General features: G+C 37.8%; 1 protein-coding gene across 1 annotated transcript in view; it reads right to left on the reverse strand.

Annotated features, from left to right (window-relative positions):
* Positions 1-187: 187 nt before the first annotated feature.
* LOC115880747 (titin homolog) overlaps positions 188-22516 on the reverse strand; it is a 63753-nt gene continuing 41424 nt past the window's right edge. The window contains exons 4-9 of the mRNA XM_030898030.1: positions 21180-21328; positions 18181-18267; positions 15622-15808; positions 12916-13282; positions 8824-9070; positions 188-7609 (exon numbers count right to left, since the gene is read on the reverse strand). Of these exons, the coding sequence (XP_030753890.1) occupies positions 540-7609; positions 8824-9070; positions 12916-13282; positions 15622-15808; positions 18181-18267; positions 21180-21328 (8107 nt within the window). The 3' untranslated portion in view covers positions 188-539. The remainder of the gene's footprint in view (positions 7610-8823; positions 9071-12915; positions 13283-15621; positions 15809-18180; positions 18268-21179; positions 21329-22516) is intronic.

A 22516-nucleotide genomic window follows, 5' to 3' on the forward strand; every position in this document is an offset into this window, starting at 1 on the left:
TTTTACAAAATTATGATTTATTACATTATTTACTTATTTACAAATCCTTATACACCGCACATGATAAGTTTCCTTATTTGAAGGTGTTTACATTTGAGTGTGTATCAATAGTACCCCAAAAGTTCACTTTTATCAATATAAAAGTACCTTGGAAGAATAAAGTATCGATAAAAGAAAATACATGATCATAGACAGGAAATGAAATAAATAAATAACTAAAAAACGAAATCATAAAAAATATATTTTATTGGGTTTTACACTTTATAAAAGCTTGGCAAGCAAAATATATAAATATGTAGATAATAGAAAAATTAATTCGTATAAAACCCAGATACCGTAAGCACTTATTATGGCTTTTTCCTAAAAAGGTTTATATAATTATATAATATATAATAAACAATATTAGAAAATTTAATTACTATAATTATAGGATTAACAACAACAAAATTTATCACAATACTAGAGTATGTTAATAACAGTCTAATAGTAAACAGTAATAATAATTTAGATAAAAAAATGGAAATGAGAACAAAAATAGATTAGTTAGTAACAACAGGCATATAAAACTTATGAGACTTAGTGTCTCTGGTATGTTTAAATGGTCCCTTGGGTGCGTCTACCAAACCGGCTGGACAAGGCCCAACGTTCCTAGGTGCGTACTCTTTTTTGTACGAAGTGACTACGTGCACGTTAGTGTCACCTAGCGTGATATTGGAGACATTTGAGCGTCTAGTTACACGTTCTACTCTTTGGATGTTTTGCTGCTTTGTGAATTCTCCGTAAGACTTGGCTTCAGACTGTCCATAAAAGTGACCACCTACCGATAAGTTATCTTTACGAACGATCTTCTGTGGTCGTTCTACAGTCTGATAAGACGTAATTTGTTGGCTCCTTCTATTAGCATTACTAGCCGCTTCCTGCTGAGACCTGTGCATCGAACTCAAACTGTGCCGTTCAGTATTCACAGTGGTACGCCCTTGATCGTGGATATTGCAGACGGATTTCCTCATATCCAAAGCCGAAGAGCTCGTAGCGTGCAAAGCTTCGGTAGAAGTATGCAGGCCTTTGCGATGTAATATTTGATTGTTTATCTCTTCGGAACTAATGGTGCTCTTCCTGTGGTGCGAGGCCTGTTGGTTAGAAACGTTGGTCTGGCTGGAAGAGTGAATTATGTTGTTTTGCTTCACAACATTCCTGTTTTCGGCGTGCGAGTGTGATTGAGATTGTTGTACGTGAGTTTGGGAAGAGGATTTACGTATTTCGTTGACAGCTTGTCCGGTATTTTTGGTTACCGTACGAGTGACTTTAACGATAGTTCCATCTGCTAAAGTTTTTGTATCTGCAGATACATTAACTTCTCTTTTACCGCCATCCACTACACTACCATTTGAAACGATAGTTTTATTAACAACTCTTTTGTCAACATTTTCAACGTTATTAACTACCTTACTATCTACTACGTGCCTATCGACATTTTCGACGAGCTTCTTATTAACAACATTAGTGACTCGTTTATCAACATTTTCAACATTGACAGCTTTTTTGTCCACTCTTCGTATGTAAGTGTTATAATTGACTTGATTGGTAGTTTGCATGGACGTTTTATCATCTCCCAAACTGATATGTGACTCCATGTGTCTTCTCTTATCTACCACGTTCCTTTCCGGTGTCTTTCTAGGAGTTGTTTCAAAAGTTTCTTTTGAAGTCGTAACCGTTTCCATTTTTCCACTACCCACTTTAAGATGATCCTCGTGTTTCTTTACTTCAGCTCTCTCACCTCTTACTACAGTATATTGAGATTTGGCTACGGTAGTGTCCTGGAATTCTCCAGTCATCTTCAAATTATCCTGAGGTTTCTTAACAGGAGCTCTTTCGCCTCTAGTAGGTTTAAAATCTTCTTTGCTTTTAGGTGTACCGATAAATTCACCTTCGGGCTTCAGATTATCCGGATGTCTTACGATATCCGCACGTTCGCCAGGACCATATTTGGGTTTTTCCGGTGTCTCAAAAGCTCCCTCAGGTCGTAGGTTATCTTGTGGCCTTCTAGGGGTAGGCCTTTCACCAGGCTGATAACCCGGTTTTTGAGGTCTGTCAAAATCACCCTCCGGTCTTAAGTTATCGGAATGACGAATTGGAGTTCTACGTTCTCCTGGACCGATCTTAGATGGTGTACGTTTTTCAAAATCTCCCTCAGGTCGCAGATTATCGTGAGGTTTCTTAGGAGTTGGTCTCTCCGTGGGTTGGTACCCTGGTTTTTGTGGACGATCAAAGTCACCTTCTGGATGAAGGTTATCGTGATGCCTAATGGGAGACCTACGTTCCCCAGGACCTATTCTTGAAGGAGTAGGCCTTTCAAATTCTCCTTCGGGATGTAAATTATCTTGAGGCTTCTTGGGAGTAGGCCTTTCGGCGGGTTGGTATCCGGGTTTAGATGGTCTTTCAAAATCTCCTTCTGGCCGAAGATTGTCACTGTGTTTGATAGGAGATCTACGTTCACCAGGACCTATTCTTGAAGGTGTAGGCCTTTCAAATTCTCCTTCGGGATGTAAATTATCTTGAGGCTTCTTGGGAGTAGGCCTTTCGGCGGGTTGGTATCCGGGTTTAGATGGTCTTTCAAAATCTCCTTCTGGCCGAAGATTGTCACTGTGTTTGATAGGAGATCTACGTTCACCAGGACCAATTTTTGACGGGGTGGGTCGTTCAAATTCTCCTTCGGGTCTCAAATTGTCTTGAGGCTTTTTAGGAGTGGGCCTTTCACCTGGGTGGTATTTAGGTTTGTCCGGTCTATTAAAATCGCCTTCCGGATGTAAGTTATCGTCATGTTTGATCGGTCTTCGTCTTTCACCAGGTCCAATTTTCGTGGGAGTCGGGCGTTCGAAGTCACCCTCGAGTTTTAAGTTGTCCTCGTGACGAATAACCTCGGTTTTTCCAGTACGTGTAGTAAATTCATCACGTTTACGGTATTCGTTAAATTCTCCTTCCATTCTAAGGTTATCTTGGCGTATTATTACTTCGGCGCGTTCTCCTTTTACTGTCCTGTAGTCATCTCGAGACCTGTTATCAATAAATTCACCTTCCATGCGTAAATTGTCTTCGTGTTTAACGACTTGAGATCGTTCTCCTTTGACTACACAGAAATCATCTCTGGTTCTCCTGTCGATGAATTCGCCCTCCATACGAAGATTATCCTCATGTTTAACCACTTCAGACCTTTCGCCTTTTACAACACGGTAATCATCCCTAGTTCTTGTATCGACGAATTTGCCTTCAGTCTTAAGATTATCTTCATGTTTTACTATTTCAACTCTTTCACCGCGTACAACATTGTAGTCATCCCGTCTGTTGATCAGCATATCTCCTTCAGGTTTCAGGTTGTCGTCGTGTTTAATAGGTTTGCGAATTTCAGCGGGCCCGATTTCTTTTATTTCCGGCCTTTCAAACTCTCCTTCCGGTTTTAGATTATCTTCTGGTCGTTTCTGTTTAGGTTTTTCAGCTGGTACGAATTTTTCTGGCGTACGTTTTTCAAATTCACCCTCTGGCCTAAGATTGTCTTCAGGTTTCTTAGGAACGGGCCTTTCTGCCGGTTGGTATTTAGGTTTTTCCGGTCGTTCAAAATTACCTTCTGGTCTAAGATTATCATCATGTTTGATCGGAGTCCTTTTTTCTGCTGGTCCAATTTTCGAAGGTGTAGGACGTTCAAATTTGCCTTCGGGTCTCAAGTTATCCTCGGGTCTTTTTTGTTGCGGTCTCTCAGCAGGTACAAACTTCTCTGGTGTTCGTTTTTCGAATTCTCCCTCGGGTTTGAGGTTATCTGAAGGTTTGACTGGAGTAGGTCTTTCAGCAGGCTGATACTTAGGCCTATCTGGACGATCAAAATCACCTTCAGGTCTAAGATTGTCATCATGTTTAATAGGCGTTCTTCTTTCAGCTGGGCCCATAGACGTTGGTGTAGGTCGTTCGAAATCACCTTCAGGTCTGAGGTTATCCTCAGGTCTCTTTTGTTTAGGCCTTTCAGCCGGCACAAACTTCTCTGGGGTACGTTTCTCAAATTCTCCTTCAGGACGAAGATTATCCGAAGGTTTGACAGGTGTAGGACGATCAGCAGGCTTATATTGTTGTTTCTGAGGACGATCAAACTCTCCTTCCGGTCTGAGGTTATCGCCATGTCTGATAGGCTTAGGTCTTTCAGCAGGAATGTATTCGGGTCTATCAGGAACATCGAAATCGCCCTCTGGTCTTAGATTATCTTCAGGTCTCATTTGTTTAGGCCTCTCAGCCGGAACAAACTTTTCCGGGGTCTTTTTCTGGAATTCTCCCTCTGGTTTAAGGTTATCCGAAGGTTTGATTGGAGTAGGCCTTTCAGCCGGCTGATATTTAGCTTTATCTGGACGGTCAAAGTCACCTTCAGGTCTAAGATTGTCATCGTGTTTGATGGGAGATCGTCTTTCAGCAGGACCAACTTTAGTCGGAGAGGGTCTCTCAAATTCGCCTTCAGGGTACAAGTTGTCCTCAGGTCGTTTTTGCTTAGGTCTTTCCGCAGGTTGATATTCAGGCCTCTCGGGCCGTTCGAAATCTCCTTCCGGTCTTAGATTATCTCCCGGTCTTATCTGTTTCGGTCTCTCGGCCGGTATAAACTTCTCCGGAGTACGTTTTTCGAATTCGCCCTCTGGTCTAAGATTATCTTCTGGTTTTTTAGGTACAGGTCTGTCAGCGGGTTGATACCTTGGTTTTTCAGGTCTTTCAAAGTCACCCTCCGGCCTAAGATTGTCGCCGTGTTTAATAGGAGATCTCCGCTCAGCAGGACCCACGTGAGTTGGAGAAGGTCTTTCAAAATCACCTTCGGGTCTAAGATTATCCTCAGGTCGTTTCTGTTTCGGTCTTTCTGCAGGTACGAATTTCTCTGGAGTGCGTTTCTCAAACTCGCCCTCAGGTTTAAGGTTATCAGAAGGTTTGACCGGGGCTGGTCTATCAGCTGACCGGTATTTAGGTTTCTCTGGGCGTTCAAAGTCGCCTTCTGGTCGTAAGTTATCATCGTGTCTAACTGGTTTTGGTCTATCAGCAGGTCTAAACTCTGGTCTATCTGGTCTTTCAAAAGTACCTTCAGGATATAGATTATCTTCAGGTCTTTTTTGTTTAGGCCTTTCAGCTGGTACGAACTTTTCAGGGGTACGTTTCTCAAATTCTCCTTCAGGCCTGAGGTTATCCTCAGGTTTCTTAGGAACGGGTCTCTCTGCTGATTGGTATTTAGGTTTCTCGGGACGTTCGAAGTCCCCTTCAGGTCTGAGGTTATCGTCATGTCTGATAGGAGTTCTTTTCTCTGCTGGTCCGATTTTGCTAGGCGTGGGTCTCTCGAATTCACCCTCGGGTCTCAGATTGTCCTCAGGTCGTTTCTGTTTCGGTCTTTCAGCTGGTTGATATTCAGGTCTTTCAGGTCGTTCAAAATCTCCCTCAGGCCTGAGGTTATCTTCAGGTCTCTTTTGTTTAGGTCTCTCGGCGGGAACAAATTTCTCAGGTGTTCGTTTCTCAAATTCGCCTTCAGGTCTAAGATTATCCCCTGGTCTTTTAGGAACAGGTCTTTCGGCAGGTTGGTATCTCGGTTTTTCTGGACGTTCAAAGTCTCCCTCAGGTCTGAGATTATCATCATGTTTTATAGGAGTTCTTCTCTCAGCCGGACCGATCTTAGAAGGTGTAGGTCGTTCAAACTCGCCTTCAGGTCTGAGGTTGTCTTCGGGTCTCTTTTGTTTAGGTCTCTCGGCAGGAACGAATTTCTCAGGCGTTCGTTTTTCAAAGTCGCCCTCAGGTCTAAGATTATCCTCAGGTTTTTTAGGAACAGGTCTTTCGGCAGGTTGGTATCTCGGTTTTTCTGGACGCTCAAAGTCTCCTTCAGGTCTGAGGTTATCGTCATGTTTTATAGGGGTTCTTCTCTCAGCCGGACCAATCTTAGAAGGTGTAGGTCTTTCAAACTCGCCTTCAGGTCTGAGGTTGTCTTCAGGTCTCTTTTGTTTAGGCCTTTCAGCAGGCACGAATTTGTCTTGAGTACGCTTTTCAAAATCACCCTCTGGTCTAAGGTTATCCTCTGGTTTCTTAGGTACAGGTCTTTCAGCTGGCCGATATCTAGGTTTCTCTGGACGTTCGAAGTCTCCTTCTGGTCTGAGGTTATCATCATGTTTAATGGGAGTTCTCCTTTCGGCTGGTCCAATTTTAGAAGGAGTGGGTCGTTCAAAATCTCCCTCAGGTCTAAGATTATCCTCAGGTCTTTTCTGTTTAGGTCTTTCAGCAGGAATGAATTTTTCAGGAGTACGTTTTTGAAAGTCTCCCTCGGGTCTAAGATTATCCTCCGGTTTTTTAGGCACAGGTCTTTCCCCCGGTACGTACTTAGGCTTTTCTGGAACTTCAAACTCTCCTTCCGGACGTAAGTTGTCATAATGCCGAACTGGTTTAGGTCTATCAGCTGGTCTGTATTCTGGTCTATCGGGTCTATCAAAATCACCTTCGGGCCGTAGGTTATCTTCGGGTCTTTTTTGTTTTGGCCTTTCAGCAGGTTGATATTTAGGTCTTTCCGGTCGTTCAAAATCTCCTTCCGTTCTAAGATTATCTTCAGGTCTTTTCTGCCTAGGTCTCTCAGCAGGCACGAATTTTTCGGGTGTACGTTTTTCGAACTCTCCCTCAGGTCTCAGATTATCCTCAGGCCTTTTCTGAGTGGGTCTTTCGGCAGGAATATACCTTGGTTTCTCAGGTACCTCAAAGTCACCTTCAGGCCGTAAATTGTCATAATGCCTAATTGGCTTAGGTCTATCTCCAGGTCGATATTCAGGTCTTTCGGGACGTTCAAAGTCACCTTCGGGTCTTAGATTATCATCAGGCCTCTTTTGCTTCGGTCTTTCGGCGGGCACAAATTTCTCCGGTGTACGTTTCTCAAAGTCACCCTCCGGTCTGAGATTGTCTTCAGGCTTTTTAGGAGTAGGTCGTTCAGCAGGTTTATATTTAGGTTTCTGTGGTCGGTCAAAGTCACCTTCAGGTCTCAAATTATCTTCAGGTCTCTTCTGTTTTGGTCTTTCGGCCGGTACAAACTTCTCCGGAGTACGTTTTTCGAACTCACCTTCAGGCCTCAAGTTGTCCAGTGGTTTTCTAGGAGTCGGGCGCTCTACATGTTTGGGAACGTAATCTTCCCTGGACTTGGGAGTACCTTGGAACGGTCCTTCCGGTCTCAAATTGTCGCGATGAATAATCACGTTCTCTCTAATATCTGTTGTATCATATGTTTTATAAATTTCTTGATTTGTAGTCGTTGTTTCGGTTTGGTGGGTGGAATAAAATTTCTCTACGTCGTCCTTAGTCCAAGTTCGTCGTCTTCTATCTACTTGTGGTGTCTTTTCTGTGAATTCGACAGTAGTGGAAGTATCGAAAGTCATGTCGCCTTCGACAGTAAGATTGTCATGCCGTTTTTGAATTGTCGTCCTTTCGACAGAGGTAGTGTAGTCAACAAAATCGGTTTTGGAAGTGGTATCGGATATAAATTCACCTTCAACCTTGGTAAAGGTGTTCCTTCGCACCGGACTTTGCCTGGGCACTAATTCACCGGTAAAATCGACCTTGGATGTGGTAATGTCTGGAGAAAATACAAAACTGTTAGTAAATCCTATACCATAATGTATACAAAGTGTCTCTTAAATAAGTGCAAGTATTTTAACTGGTAATATATTTCGATCGCAGAAACACCCATGTTTCTATTCTAGAATTTTTTCTTGGAAGTTTTTCTTTCCAGGAAATTAAAAAAACATAGTACCACAGACTCATTCTTCTGAGATTTCCTTCTATCATATTTTGTCATCACATTAATATATTGACAGTTATTTTTAACTAAACTAAAAAATAAGTCTTAACAATAATTATTGCAGATACAACCAATTGCATGCAGATAATACCAAATTAAGTGTATAATCCCTTCATGTGGCAACACAGAGCGTCGAATAAGCTGAGAGCCAGCTGAATGCCGGTTGATGCCGGAGGTTCTCAAAATGTGAACATAATTTTTTTTAATTTTCAAAGTTATACAGGGTGGCGCACCTCATTCGCCTTGGTTGATTATACGAAAATGGAAAGATGTAGAAACAGAATATTTTATGGGTATATGTGGGAAGGAAATGTGGCATAATTTAAAATTATTTTGAAATGTACAGGTTATGTCAGAACTAAGATCCACACCAAAGTTATATTTTTTCTTATGGAACACCCGGTATTTTATTTCATTTTTAGATCCTTGGATACAAAGTAAGAAATTTATTATAAAGGTTAAATATTTTTACAAGCTTTGGTTTTTGAGATATTTAAAGATATTTAAATATACACAGATTGTAATCATAGAGTTAAAAATTAATTGTAATCCATTCTATTGTAGCATGCCATATTTTAATATATTTAAATATCTCAAAAACCAAAGATTTTAAACATATTTAACCCTTATAAGAAATGCCTTTTTTAGGCTCAACAATCCAAAACGAAATAAAATACCGGGTGTTCAGTTAGAAAAAATATAACTTTGGTATGTATCTTAGTTCTTAAACAGCCTATATATTTCAATATAATTTTAAATTGTGCACCACATTGCGTCCCCACATACACCCATAAAATATTTTGTTTCTATATCTTTCTATTTCGGTATAATCAACCGAGGCGAGTGGGATGCGCCATCTCGTTTTTTTTATTTTACTTTAAGAATGGCAAATAGAAAATATGCTTCCTTTTTCCACATAAACTACCCCTTAAAATACTTATACTTATTTAAGAAACACCCAATATAATATTCTTTTGCGTACTGCTTACCAGTGAATTCTCCTTCTAGAGTGATGTTATCTTCATGGCGAACTATTTGAGCTCTGTCACCTCGTATCACACGATAATCTTCCACAGTCCTCTTCACAAATTCACCTTCAGGCTTCAAGTTGTCCTGGGGCTTTTTGACAACCGGTCTTTCAGCAGGTTGATATCCGGGTTTCTGGGGTCTGTCAAACTCACCCTCAGGTCTTAAATTGTCTTCGGGGCGCTTTTGTTTGGGTCTTTCTGCTGGAGTCTGAGAAATAAGAAAGTTATAGTTAATTTCGTGATATTGAGCCGGTTTAAATTAAATATTTATTTGAGCCGTTGCGTTGGCGTCGTTAATAATATGGAAAAAATCTAAAGTAGCCGAAAGTCGATAATTTATTTGTATCGTAAACAGAGTTGTAATGGTAATACCATTATTAACTAATGAGGACTATAAATAGGAAAATATAAATTTCGAAATACAATATGTCTGTAAATTTTGGTTCTATCGAGGTGTATTTTTTACTTTACGTTTATACTTTTCCAAATTTTCATACCGTTTTAAAGAAAATTAGAAACAACATGAAATTCTGGTTAACTTTTACTTAAAAAAAAAATGTCCTAAAAATTGAAAGTCGTTTCTATAGTAATATAATTTAGATTTTATTCTTTGATAGATGGTTATTACTAATTTTGAATAAAATATTTTTTGCTTTTAAAGTATCAATTTTCCGATAACTATTATCTATCACCCTTTTCGTAGCATCAACCTAAATGAGTTTTGTACTTCTTTAACATTTTTAAACGAGCAAAAAATATGACGTTAATTAAAATTCTATGAATAAAAAGCTATCAGAGAATAAGAACGAAATTATATTACCATAGAAACGCGTTTTGATTTTTAGGACTTCTTTAGTCTTAGGAAAAAAAATCAACCATAATTTCACGTTTTCTTTAATTTTCTCTGAAACTGTATGGCAATTTGGAAAAGTATAAACGGGATTAACAATTTTAGAGCAAGCAAAATTTTTTATGAAGCTTGCATTTTTTTCAAGTAAATGTCAATAATTACTAACTAATGTAGAGCTTGGTAGTGGATGAACTACTGGAAGAATTAACTCTAGCGGGAATACACTGCATAGGGTATGCAGATGATATAGTCATGATTGCAGGGGGGGGGGACATGAAGGCACCCTGTGTGATATTATCCAAAGAGGACTCCGCATCACTGAGAGATGGTGCAGGACTGTCGGGCTGAGTATCAACTCAGATAACACCGCGGTAGTGCCATTCACCAGAAAGCGAAGTTTGAAAAACTTGAAAAGAATCCATCTAGATGGAAAGGAAATACTGCCATCACGGAAAGTGAAATATCTAGGAATAACCCTGGATAGTAAACTTCTCTGGAACAGGCATATTAAGAACATTACCAGTAAAGCCACAAAGGCTCTCATGATATGCAGAAGACTGGCGGGAAATAGGTGGGGTTGTGCCCCTAAAATTTTGCGCTGGATGTATACCATGATAGTAAGACCCATGATTACATATGGAGCAGTTGCTTGGTATACAAAACTAGAGCAACGTACAGCAAGGCAAAACCTGTGCAAAGTACAGAGACTGGCATGTATCTGTATCACAGGTGCCATGAGAACATGTCGAACAGCAGCAATGGAGGTCATTTTAGACCTAACACCACTGCACATTGTCGTCGGTAGTTATGCCAATGCGACAATGATTAGAATGGTCATTGATGGAAACAGTACTGGGAGAATTTTTAGGTCAGGGGATTGGAACACCCTCAAAAAGAAAATTCCACTTCTCCAACTCCCAGTGGATGACATACCAAGAATTTACAACTTTGAGAAACACCTCACTGTAGTATTGAGTAATAAAAAGGATTGGAAGGAAGAAACGCTTACTCGGCATATAAAAGACCATACCATAACGTGGTATACTGATGCTTCCAAAACCAAAGCAGGGACAGGGATAGGAGTATTTGGACCGAAAACCGAATACTCCGAACTAATGGGCACCTACCCCAGTATCCTTCAGGCAGAAATTTACGCTATCGAAAGATGTGTACAATTTATCTTAGATAGGAACTATCGAAAACAGGAAATTGACATCCTATCCGATAGTCAAGCAGCACTAAACGCGATCAAGTCAGTAACCATCAATTCGATGTTGGTCAAAGAATGCCTAGAGAAGCACAACAAGTTGGGCAAAGAAAATAAAGTCCTCCTAGTCTGGGTGCCTGCTCACCAAGGGATAGAAGGCAATGAAAAAGCAAATGATCTAGCTAGGAAAGGAGCGAACACTCCACTAAATGGACCAGAACCGTTCTGTTTTCCAAGCGGAAACCAACTGAAAGCGGAACTGAAGAATCTGGAAGACTCCAACCGCAACTTGGAATGGGTATCCTCCAACGGTCTAAGACACTCGAAAAAGTTCCTCAGAATCTACGACCGAGAAAAATCAAAGGTTTTCCTTGATTTAAGTAAAAACAATCTTCGGATTGTCACGGGGTTTCTAACAGGACACTGTCTCCTCAACGAACACCTCAGTAGGCTGAAGTTGAGGAACAACGGCGAATGCAGATTCTGTGGGGAATTTGGGGAAACACCAGAACACCTCATCACTGAGTGCGCCGAGACGACGACCATACGTGCCATGAACTTTGGTACGGCTGATGTCAAGGACGGAGAGCTGGCCTCTGTGGAACCGTCTCAGATACTGGCTTTTGTTAAAGCCTTGAGACTGTATGATGAGTTATAACTCGTTATAACTCAAGAAAGGGGAAAACACAATAGATCTGTAAGGTCGCGGTGACTAACTCCCCTCCTAAACATTCTACATTCTACTTGTCAATAATAAAAAAGTTTTTTCTCTTGTAATGACAATCAGGGGACATACTGTATACAGGGTGTCCCAATATTCCTTGGACATAAAACCACTACGTAATTTTGGAATCAAAATAAGTTCATTGGACACAATTTACCTTTATACAAAAGTACATTGTTTGTCCGTTAGAGGGCTTCAAACTTTAAAAAAATAAACACATTTTTTAAGATATTTTAAGAACCGATAAAAAAACAAGAAAATGTACGGGAAGGGTGAAAACTACCTCCACCCCTATATAAATTTCAATAGAAAATTTTCCAGCTACACCGACAATTGATTTTTTTGAATTTGAAAAATTGAATACTAACATAATATTCCATATTTTTGCCAACGAGATTATTAGCGCATACTAAATTTTATGAGCCTACATAGTTTGATGTGACAAGAATAATTTTTTGTAAATCAGCTTCGGAAAAACATTTTTTTTTGTGTGTTTTATCATATTCCTTCTAAATAGTTGTTTGTTAGAGACGCTTGTTGGTGGTGCAGACTAGAAATGTATAAGCTGCTGGTTTCAGAACTCTGTATGGAGGTGAATAATTAACAAAAAAAAAATTACTTATTAGTAAAATATACGAGTAATTCATATAAAAGCACAAGTCTGATAAATTTATAAAACTTACATTAATAAGACACTAACATCTAATATTTTGTTCACTGTTTACACATAGAAATGCGAAGGCGATTCTTTAGCCGTCCGAGAAATCCCCTTCGTGATTCGAGCAGATCATATATGGATCAGATATTACGATCCTTTCTTTTTTTTTGCTTTCTTTCGCGATAAGCGAAAATTAAAAATAAGCTAATTTGACGGTAGTGAGCAGTCTCGGCCGAGGCCGATAATCTCGGCCTTTTTATGCCGCGAACGAGAACCCGATCTCGGCCTGATTTTTAGCCGAGAATTACTGTAACCGAGACCGAGATCTCGGTCGGACCTTAGTTCCAACCCCGAAATGTAATTAAAGCGCTTAGCAAAACGCAGGCATCCCAAATTTAATTAAAATCGGAATAACAGTTCTTAAAATATCTTAAAAAATGTATATATTTTTTAAAGTTTGGTGTCCTCTACGAGACACACGAAGAACTTTGTAAAGAGGTAAATTGTGTCTAATGAACTTATTTTGATTCCAAAAATTCGTAGTAGTTTCATGTCCACAGAATATTGGAACACCCTGTACAGCAAGTATATTTTATTAAAAAAAAAACTCTTACCCATTTCTCCGGTTCCGGTAGTTCAAAGTCCCCTTCAGGCCTCAAGTTATCCTGGGGCTTTTTCACCGGAGCCCTATCGCCGGGCTTCCATTCTTCAGGTTTTCGTTTCTCAAACTCGCCTTCCGGTCTCAAGTTGTCTTCCGGTTTTTTAGGTTTGGGTCTTTCGGCGGGCACGAATTTTTCGGGGGTGCGTTTCTGGAAATCTCCTTCGGGGCGGAGGTTGTCCTCGGGTCGTTTCTGCTGCGGTCGTTCTGCTGGACGGTATCCGGTCTTTTCGGGTCGTTCGAAGTCGCCTTCCGGTCGTAGGTTGTCCGCTGGTTTGCGGACAGGGGCCCTGTCACCAGGTTTCCATTCTTCCGGCTTCGGTCTAGAGAAAAAAAGACAATCTTGCTTTATTTGTCAGATTTTTTCCCCTCTCCCCCTAAAGGTATACAGGCTGATTCACGGCCATGGCACGTTAGACGTTTATGGAGAACCGGCGATAGAATTTTTTTTGAAAATTTGGATTTTCGCATAAAGGTAGCTGCTCTCTAAATTATTTTCAACATCACAGTGTTCATAATAAAAGTGGTAACATCTTTGTTATTTTAAATGGAATACCCGGTATATAATTACATTTTTGAAAACTACTTTGATATCTCATAATTTTTATATTATACTAACCTATACCTATCTCTGATAGTTTTCGAGGTAAAAAATAAAACATGTGTAAAACCGAAAATAACGAAAAATAATATAATTTCTCATTTGACATGAGAAATTTGATTTTGATGTCAATATGACGCTTACTTGGAGAGGGCGCCACCTACATATTTTTTTAACTGGTTTGAAGAGTAATAACTTTTCGTCCGTACCGAATGTATTATAAAAGTCTTAAAAGTAATGTAAAAAATATACATTTACGACGTTTTTTACGTAAAAAAAGGTTTCTTGGTAAAAATCGCTGCGAGTAATGGTTCTCGATATTTGGAATCGAAATTATTAATACCTGTCATCATTGGTATACCGGGTGCGTCTCAAAAGTGGCTCACCCCCTATAACTTTTTTATTTTTTCAGATAAAACAACGAGATTTGGTATGTTAGTATATGACATAAATCTGAATTGACTGACACATTCAATTGTTTTCGGTCACTTCCGGTTTCACCAGAAATGACAACTTTTGATTTTTAAATGGCACCCTCGGTATTTTTTTACTTTATTCGATAGAAAATGACACTCTGAATAGAATGACATATCATATGTCAACTTTTGACGTTTTCGCATATGGTTTATTTGACATTGTAACCTGCGGTTCATAACGAAAATTTGACTCAAAATACCAAATGTGTGGTATCAAATTATTCGTAAAAAAATGCTTTTTCCAAATATGCTAATGAGCCACCCTCGTCCCATTTGAAAAAAATGAGATATGATTAAAAATACGATTTGGGCATCTTTTAACCAGCCAGGACAAGACATTAAAAACAATAGACGATCAAATCTATTTTTCCAAGGCTCCTTGATTAAAAATTAGTGTTTTTAACACAGCCATGGCACTCTAGATTGAAATTTAAAATGCAATTTGTTTTTGAGCGAATATGTCAAAAGTTGACATATGATATGTCATTCGATTCAGAATACCATTTTCTATTGAATAAAGTAAAAAAATACCGACGGTGCCATTTAAAAATCAAAAGTTGTAGTCATTTCTGGTGAAACAGGAAGTGACCGAAAACAATTGACTACGTCAATCAATCCTAATTTATGTCATATACTAACATTCCAAATCTCGTTTTTTTACCTAAAAAAAAATAAAAAAGTTATAGGGGTGAGCCACTTTTGAGACGCACCCGGTATATATACTATGTTGATTAAATAGTTATTAGACTGAAATATTATAAATTTGAATAATATTTCAAATTTATGAAGATGTGTCAAAAGTTTAACAGAAACTGTTTTATCATAACTTATGATTAGTTTAAAAAAATAAAAAGGTCCGAAATTTATCATTTAAGTCAAATAACAATCTACTCTCATGTTTATTTTTTGTCAATAATGACATGTATTGACTATTTTCATTCTAATGGCCATTTGCTCCGTTCAGATAAACAATGTTTAACTTTTTAAACATTGATTATAATCAAAATCCAATGGTATAAACTACGTTTAAAAAGTTAAACCTTGTTTATCTAAACGGCGCAAATTACCATAAATATCTTGAGAACGGTTGGTCGTAGCGATTTTTACCAAGAGAAATTTTTTACGTAAAATGTACATTTTTCACTCAGTAGTTTTATACAGGTACAGACAAAAAGTTATTACTCTTCAACCCAGTTAAAACAAATGTAGGTGGCGCCCCCTACAAGTAGGGCCGGGCCATATTGACATCGAAATCAAATCTCGTATTAAAAAACCCTCAGATACCAATTTTCATCGAAATATCGACATTAGTTCAGAAATTATTAGGAAAAAATCGAAATAAAAATGAAACTTCTACATCCTGTATCTCCGAAACTAAGCATTTTGTACATTCATACGAAGTGTTTTGCTTATTTCTCTTTGCAGAATAGGCTGCCGAAGTTTCCGGAATACAATGGGCCACCCTGTATATTATATCTATTTTAGATATATAAATTATATGTAAATATAAGGTTGTAAATTATGTGACAGAGTGTTCTATAATTTAAATAAGGATCTAGATTTTTTAATTTAGTCTTATTGTTACCTTTCGAAGTCGCCTTCAGGACGTAGATTATCCTGAGGTTTCTTCGGAACAGGGCGCTCTGCAGGACGATACCCTGGCTTTTCCGGAACTTGGAACTCTCCTTCCGGTCTCAAGTTGTCTTCCGGTCTCCTTACCGGAGCCCTGTCTCCAGGTTTCCATTCTTCAGGTCGGCGTTTTTCGAAATCACCTAGAAATGCAAGAAAATTTTCTCCAGAACTGATTGAGAGTATATTTTGAACCTAGAAACACACTCGTAAATTTTTTGGAAAAAAATATTGTTGACATTTTACATTTTCATCATTTTTTCCATACCGAAATGTCACACAGGCTCATTCCCTCTTAAACATATATTTTTATACGAATATTGCTGAAGCGGGTTCCACAAGATGTGGCAAACGCCTTGTTGGGCACAGAATATTTGCCACATCATGTAGACGCACTTGTCAATTGCAATATTGTCGAAATCTGTGCCTTATGTTGGTTACCGGCTTTATTGTTGATGGCTAACGCACATCACATATTTGCGGACAATAGTTTCGGGGAAACTGGGAAACTGTTCTTTATTATTTTTGATTTAATAATTACAGGAGGAAGAGGTAAGTAAATAAAAATTTTAAAAAATGGGACATAAAAATATGTTTCGTTTATCCATATCTACTCCATATACAGGGGTGGTCCGAATCTTAGGTCCGAATTATATTCGGGAAACTTCGGCAGCATATTCTGCAGATAAAAATAAATAAAAAAGTTCGTATAAATGTATGTTCAAAAATGCGTTGTTGTCGTTTCAGAGATACAGAGCGTATAAGTTTCATTTTATTTCGATTTTATCAAAATACTTTCTGCACTAATGTCGATATTGAGGTAAACATTGGTGTCAGTTTGTTAACATGAGAAATTTGATTTCGACGTCAATATATGACTCCTTGTAGGAGGAGCCACTTTCATATTTTTAACTGGTTTGAAGAGTAATAACTTTTCGTCCGTACCTGTATAAAACTATTAAGTGAAAAAATATAAATTTTTCCCATTTTTTACGTCATTAAAAAATACGCATGTTGATTAGACAGTTAATTGACAGAAATTATAAATTTAGGAACTTTTTTTTAAATTAATCCTAATTTTTTTAGCAAAAATATGATGAAACAGTTTCTGTTGAACCTTTGGCACCAAAATATTTCAAGTATATGATTTTAGTCTAATAACTATCTTGTAATATACATATATAATAACTATGTTGTCAATCATTTTTGTCAATGTACTGATTTTTTTTCAATTAATTTTTACCAAGAGTTTTTTACGTAAAAAACGGCGCAAATATAGACTTTTTCACTCAGTAGTTTTATATAGGTACGGACAAAAAGTTATTACTCTTCAAACCAGTTAAAAAATATGTAGGTGGCGCCTCCTACAAGTAGCAGTCATATTGACATTTTTCCATGTCAAAAACTTCCCAGACAACTACTAAAATAAATATAGGAATAGGAATATTTAGGCATTGAATGAATATGTAATACGTTTATCTTAAATAAAAGTTGCTTACATAAATGGTTTATATGAATAAGTTTTATTTCTAAATGCCTAATCACAAAATTTAAACCTAGTGCGGCTAGAACAAAATTAATCATTTTGAAAACGTTTGTTACACACATTTTTCGAATGTCTGAACATATATTTTGAACATATAGTGTGAACAGTTAAAATATATTTGTTTTTAGTGCCTATTTTTTGACCTAGGGCATATATAGCTCAGGCCGTAGAAGCACCAGAGGATACATTGTTTATAATATACCTGAAACAAATTAATATTATATTAAATTTTCAAGTCTCTTGTATTTTTAAATATTATCTCCAGGAATACACAAAGGCTCGTTTGAGTATGTATAAAGCAATAACATATATTTAAGTTTAAAATTTACTTGGCGCCTCGCGCCATGCGAGTACTTAAGGGTTAGGGAATTATTTGGAAAAAATCGAAATAAAAATGAAATTTCTACACCCTGTATCTCCGAAACGAGGCATTTTAGGATATACATTTATCTGCAGAATATGCTGCCGAAGTTTCCAAATACAATTCGGACCACTGTGTAGATCTTTGCAGGGATTAACGCCATATTAAAAAAAATCCTCGATTTATGTGAAAAAACAATGGCTGGACTATCCAAAAAAATCCTTTATGGGTTTTTCGCCACTGCACTGCAAGAAAAATCTACAAAATAAAATAGTTATTTTTGGTAAACACTTCTGGGCGTTAAACCTAAACGGACGCTGCTTGTCAGAAGTTGTGTTTACAGTTATAAAAATTTGCCTGACAAAGAAAAAAATGCTTAACGTTTCGGAAAGTTTTCTCTTTCCGTCGTCGGAAGCAAAAAAATATAAAGAATCAAGAAAAAAACTATTTAAAATATTTAAATTGAACTATTCGAGAACACTTTACTTTTTAAAACAGATACGTCTACAAGAAATCGTTGACGTTCAAACTGTTCGTATTTTTTTTAATGGCTGGACTGTTTTCGCACTAAATCATTCACACCCTCTATCTCTTATATTATTTCTTACCTTCTGGACGGAGGTTGTCTTGGGGCTTCTTTACGGGGGCCCTTTCGCCAGGCTTCCAGGGCTCGGGCTGCCGTTTCACAAATTCACCTGGTGAAAAAATCAAAACACACTTAAGTAAAACGACAATCAGTACCGATAGGAACAAAATTAATTCCAACATATTTTGTTTACATTTTATAAAGGATTAAATAGGTAGAATATAGTCCGTTTATCTTGCACCGTAAAAACTACCGGGTACACACTTTTTGCATTGGTATAGTGATAAATACTAAGATAATGGATTCATTTGTACAGGGTGTCCCATATGTTGGTTGAAATCATATGTTATCTCCATTATTAGTGACGAGGATGTGGTTTGCACAATCCTGGCCTATTTTTGTCAAACGGAAGATACTGTAAAAAAATTTTCATAGCCCTCTTCCTTTCAGAGCCCTTTTTATTCATGAATTTCCTGACCGAAAAATTTGAAAAAGACCCTGTACTTTCTGAATTTTTTGTACCGACTTCCATTGTCTTTATTTATTTTGCTTACACAACGATCCTCGATCTCTCCAGTCATCGGGTTCCTCTCTCTCTCTCCAGTGATAGCGAATATATACATAGTGGCGGATACAGAGGGGGGGGGGCCATGGGGCCCGGGCCTCCCCTAAAGCCTGTAAATTGTGTTAAATATTAGACTTTTGGATTAAAAATGGCGCCCTAAAAAGCATATTCTACATTACTTTTTATTTTGGACCCCCCTATAAAATAAATTCCTGTATCCGCTCCTGTATATACATATATAGAATGTTTCGAGACCAACGCCATTAGTACCGCAGTCGTCAAACCCAAAATCTGGCTTCGATATGTTGATGATATCTTTATAATCTGGAATGAAACAGATAGGCAGTTGGATACCTTTCTCAATCATTTTAATTCACGAAATAACTCAATCAGATTCACGATTGAGAAAGAGAAAAACTTTTTGTCTACCGTTTCTGGATGTTCTTGTCAGTAGAAGCGATGGATCCATTACCACTGCTGTATATAAAAGTCCACACATACGGGACAATATTTAAATTCTCACTCGAACCATTCTAAAGCAACCAAAAAAGGTATAGTTAAAACACTATCTCATAGAGCAATCACTATATGCAGTGGCCAAGAATCTCTGAATTCTGAACTAAGTAATACGAAAACCGATTTACTTCAGAATTGTTACTCTAAAAAATCCCTAGACAATATTATATCCAATTGTAAGTCTGACTCATTAGTGCGCCAGCCTGAGAAGGATGCTCTTTCTCTCTCGACGATTCCATATGTGAAAGGAACGTCGGGAAAGATCAGGCGAATATCTAAGCAGTATGCAATTAAAACTGTTTTTAAGTGTGGGACTACTCTCAGATGTGTCCTAACAAAAACAAAACCGGAATCTTCAAACCAAGAGAAAGACTGTTGTGAGTGCGGTGAGTGTATATAGGAGAGACAAACCTTGTGAGTGCGGTGAGTCGTATATTGGAGAGACAAAACGTATTTACATGTACGTCTTGACGAACATGAAAAACATACGCAAAGAGTTGAAACAATGATCTGCAAAGTCGGGCATTGCAGATCATGTGTGGTTCAAGCACCACAACATAAAATGGTCCCGGATTGTCCACAAAGAACCCCATTGGAAAAAACGCAAATTTAAAGAGGCGGTATTCATTTCTAACAACAATAAAATCTTTAGCAATCCAAGTATGGAAATTTCAACAATATGGCAACCACTCATAAAACGCTATAATGCAGTATACTTAGTGGAGAACGACATACGTGAATGCACCCAACTGATTCACGGGTGAATGCTCAGCTCTAGTATATAAGCTCAGTATATAGTTAGGATTTAGTTTAGTTTACACTTGATAACGGTCAGTAATACTTCTGACCGAAACGTTGTGTAAGCAAAATAAATAAGGACAATGGAAGTCCGAAATTCTTTTAGTTTTAATCTTACATAAATATCTTATCTTTTTCTTCATCTCTAGAAAATTCTTCTACCAAATCTGAATACTTCAACATCAGAAACATTAAAATATCCTAACAGCCGCCCACACAAGGAATTTTTAAATAATTTTGATTAATATTTGTGCAATAATGGACTACCGCGGAGAAATATCGGATATGTGGCAATTTCGATTATTGTTCGAGTTCTAACCTGATGAAAGATCAGATATGCGCGTTTGTGAATACCAAAAAAAAACCTGTAGGTACTCTGAACAACCGACCGGGTCGGCGGATACAGAATGTCTGGACTGCAGGACCTATCGCTTATAATGAATTTGGCCCAGTTGGCTTGGGAATGAACATCAATACCATTTGCCATATAATTTTACATATAAAATGACAGCGATCTTCATTTCATAGCCAGCGCTAACGCCGTTTTTTTCGATCTTACTGTATATTTCAGTATCGTATCCATGGACGCAATTGATCTGTATGGTCGCGGTGATCAAAGGTGGTGATTAACCCCCCTCCCACTTATTATACATACTAGCGTATCAATATTTTTGTTTAATTATAACACACTATTCATTACATCTATTGAATCAATGTAAAATAAAACAAGCAAATTATTGTATGTACCTACTTTAAAACATGTTAAAAAATCTATTGAAACTCTGTTGAGGTAGGTCACACAAGTCCCCTTGTTTAAAAAAAAATCATAAGAATTTACACACTCAATTTTCAAGGGTAATATCAAATGATATAGATAATTTGTTCAAAAAGAATAAATATCTGTTAGTCTAGTATAATTAACCAGACAATTTTAATTATATTTTAGAGGAAATTGTGGTTTCTTATCAGTAGGTAGCGATGCATTGTATTGCCCGGTGAGAATCGTACGCTAGTGTCATTTTACTCGTCTCCTGATACGAATGCATGTGCAATCAAGTGTATATAACATAATTGTGAAATTGTAAATGATAAGTTTTTAATAACTTAACGAAATTTGTGTTAAGTGAGTGATTAGTAATTACCTTCCGGGTGTAGATGATCTTCGGGTATTTTCACTGGAAACCTTTCGCCTCTGGTCGCGTTGTATTCGTCCTTGGGCTGAGCATAAATGGGTCCTTCTGGATGAAGATGGTCGTTGTATTGGTCTGGATTATGAGGACAAGTGTGACGTCTGCAAGAAGATAAAAATCGGTAAGTTTCTTACAATTTACATCAATGTAAAATACTAGAAATACCTATACTTGGCAAAAAGCTACAATATAGAACTTAAAATTATCATTTTAAGAATATATGTCAAATTGAAATTATTTATTGTTCAATATGGCAGACGGTAGTTACTGATTCTGGACCACTCTAGAGCTCTAAGTATTGTTAGTTGAACAATCGTTCAACGTCACGTCATATATTGTCGAAGTATCCTAAATGGCCGGCCGTAGCGCAAGCAGTAGTGTGTCGATCTGCGGTGCGAGAGATGGGATGGTACTGGGTTTTGTATGTGATCTGTGGTACTGGGTTCGATCCTCAGCCAGTACCAAACCAGTACGGTCGCTTTATTTATTTAAATAAAAATATTTTTTTATATAAATGGAGCAACCAGCGAGCCGCCACTTCAAGGAAGGCAATGGCAAACCACCTTGAGTATATTTGCCTTGTACAGCCTCTCAAATAGTGCCGTTCGGATTCGGCGATAAATTGTAGGTCCCGTGTACTTGTGACCAAACACACAGAGAGATACAACCACAACACACAGAGAGATACAGAGATACAACACACAGAGAGATACAACACACAGAGAGATACACAAAGAGAGATACAACCACACATCATAGGTACATGCGAGAGGTAGCCGACGTTCTGTATACAGTATGGAACTGTAAGAAGATAAATATGGCCAAAGTCACCCTTTCACTTGGCAACCAGATTAAAGAGATTGGTGACGTAATTATGAAATTTCGTAATTTTCATTAGAGTTGGGTTATAATTTTATTGACGGACATCGATCAATGACAAAATTAAAATTTGCTTTGTCAAACAATTTTTAATTCTGACTTTTTGATTTTTAATTCGAAATTCAATTTTTTTATTATTAAAATGCGTTGCCGATTTAGCGGGAATGAACAATTTCTCATCGCAAGGTTTAAGGTGAGTTTATATGTATCCGTAATGCGTCGTCCGTCGGTGATTTTATAAAATTTTATTGGTTTATTTGAAAAATAACAGATCATACTTACGACGCATTACGGATGCATGTAAATCCAGGCTTATTACTTATTTTACGCGAGAAAAGAGACACTGGTAAAACCTTAAGGCTGCCATTCAATAGGCGATAAATGAGCGATCTAGTCAGTTTCGATCAAAT

Source organism: Sitophilus oryzae, unplaced genomic scaffold (assembly GCF_002938485.1).
Source record: "Sitophilus oryzae breed Bouriz unplaced genomic scaffold, Soryzae_2.0 scaffold_1657_pilon_pilon, whole genome shotgun sequence".
NCBI classification, from domain to species: domain Eukaryota; kingdom Metazoa; phylum Arthropoda; class Insecta; order Coleoptera; family Curculionidae; genus Sitophilus; species Sitophilus oryzae.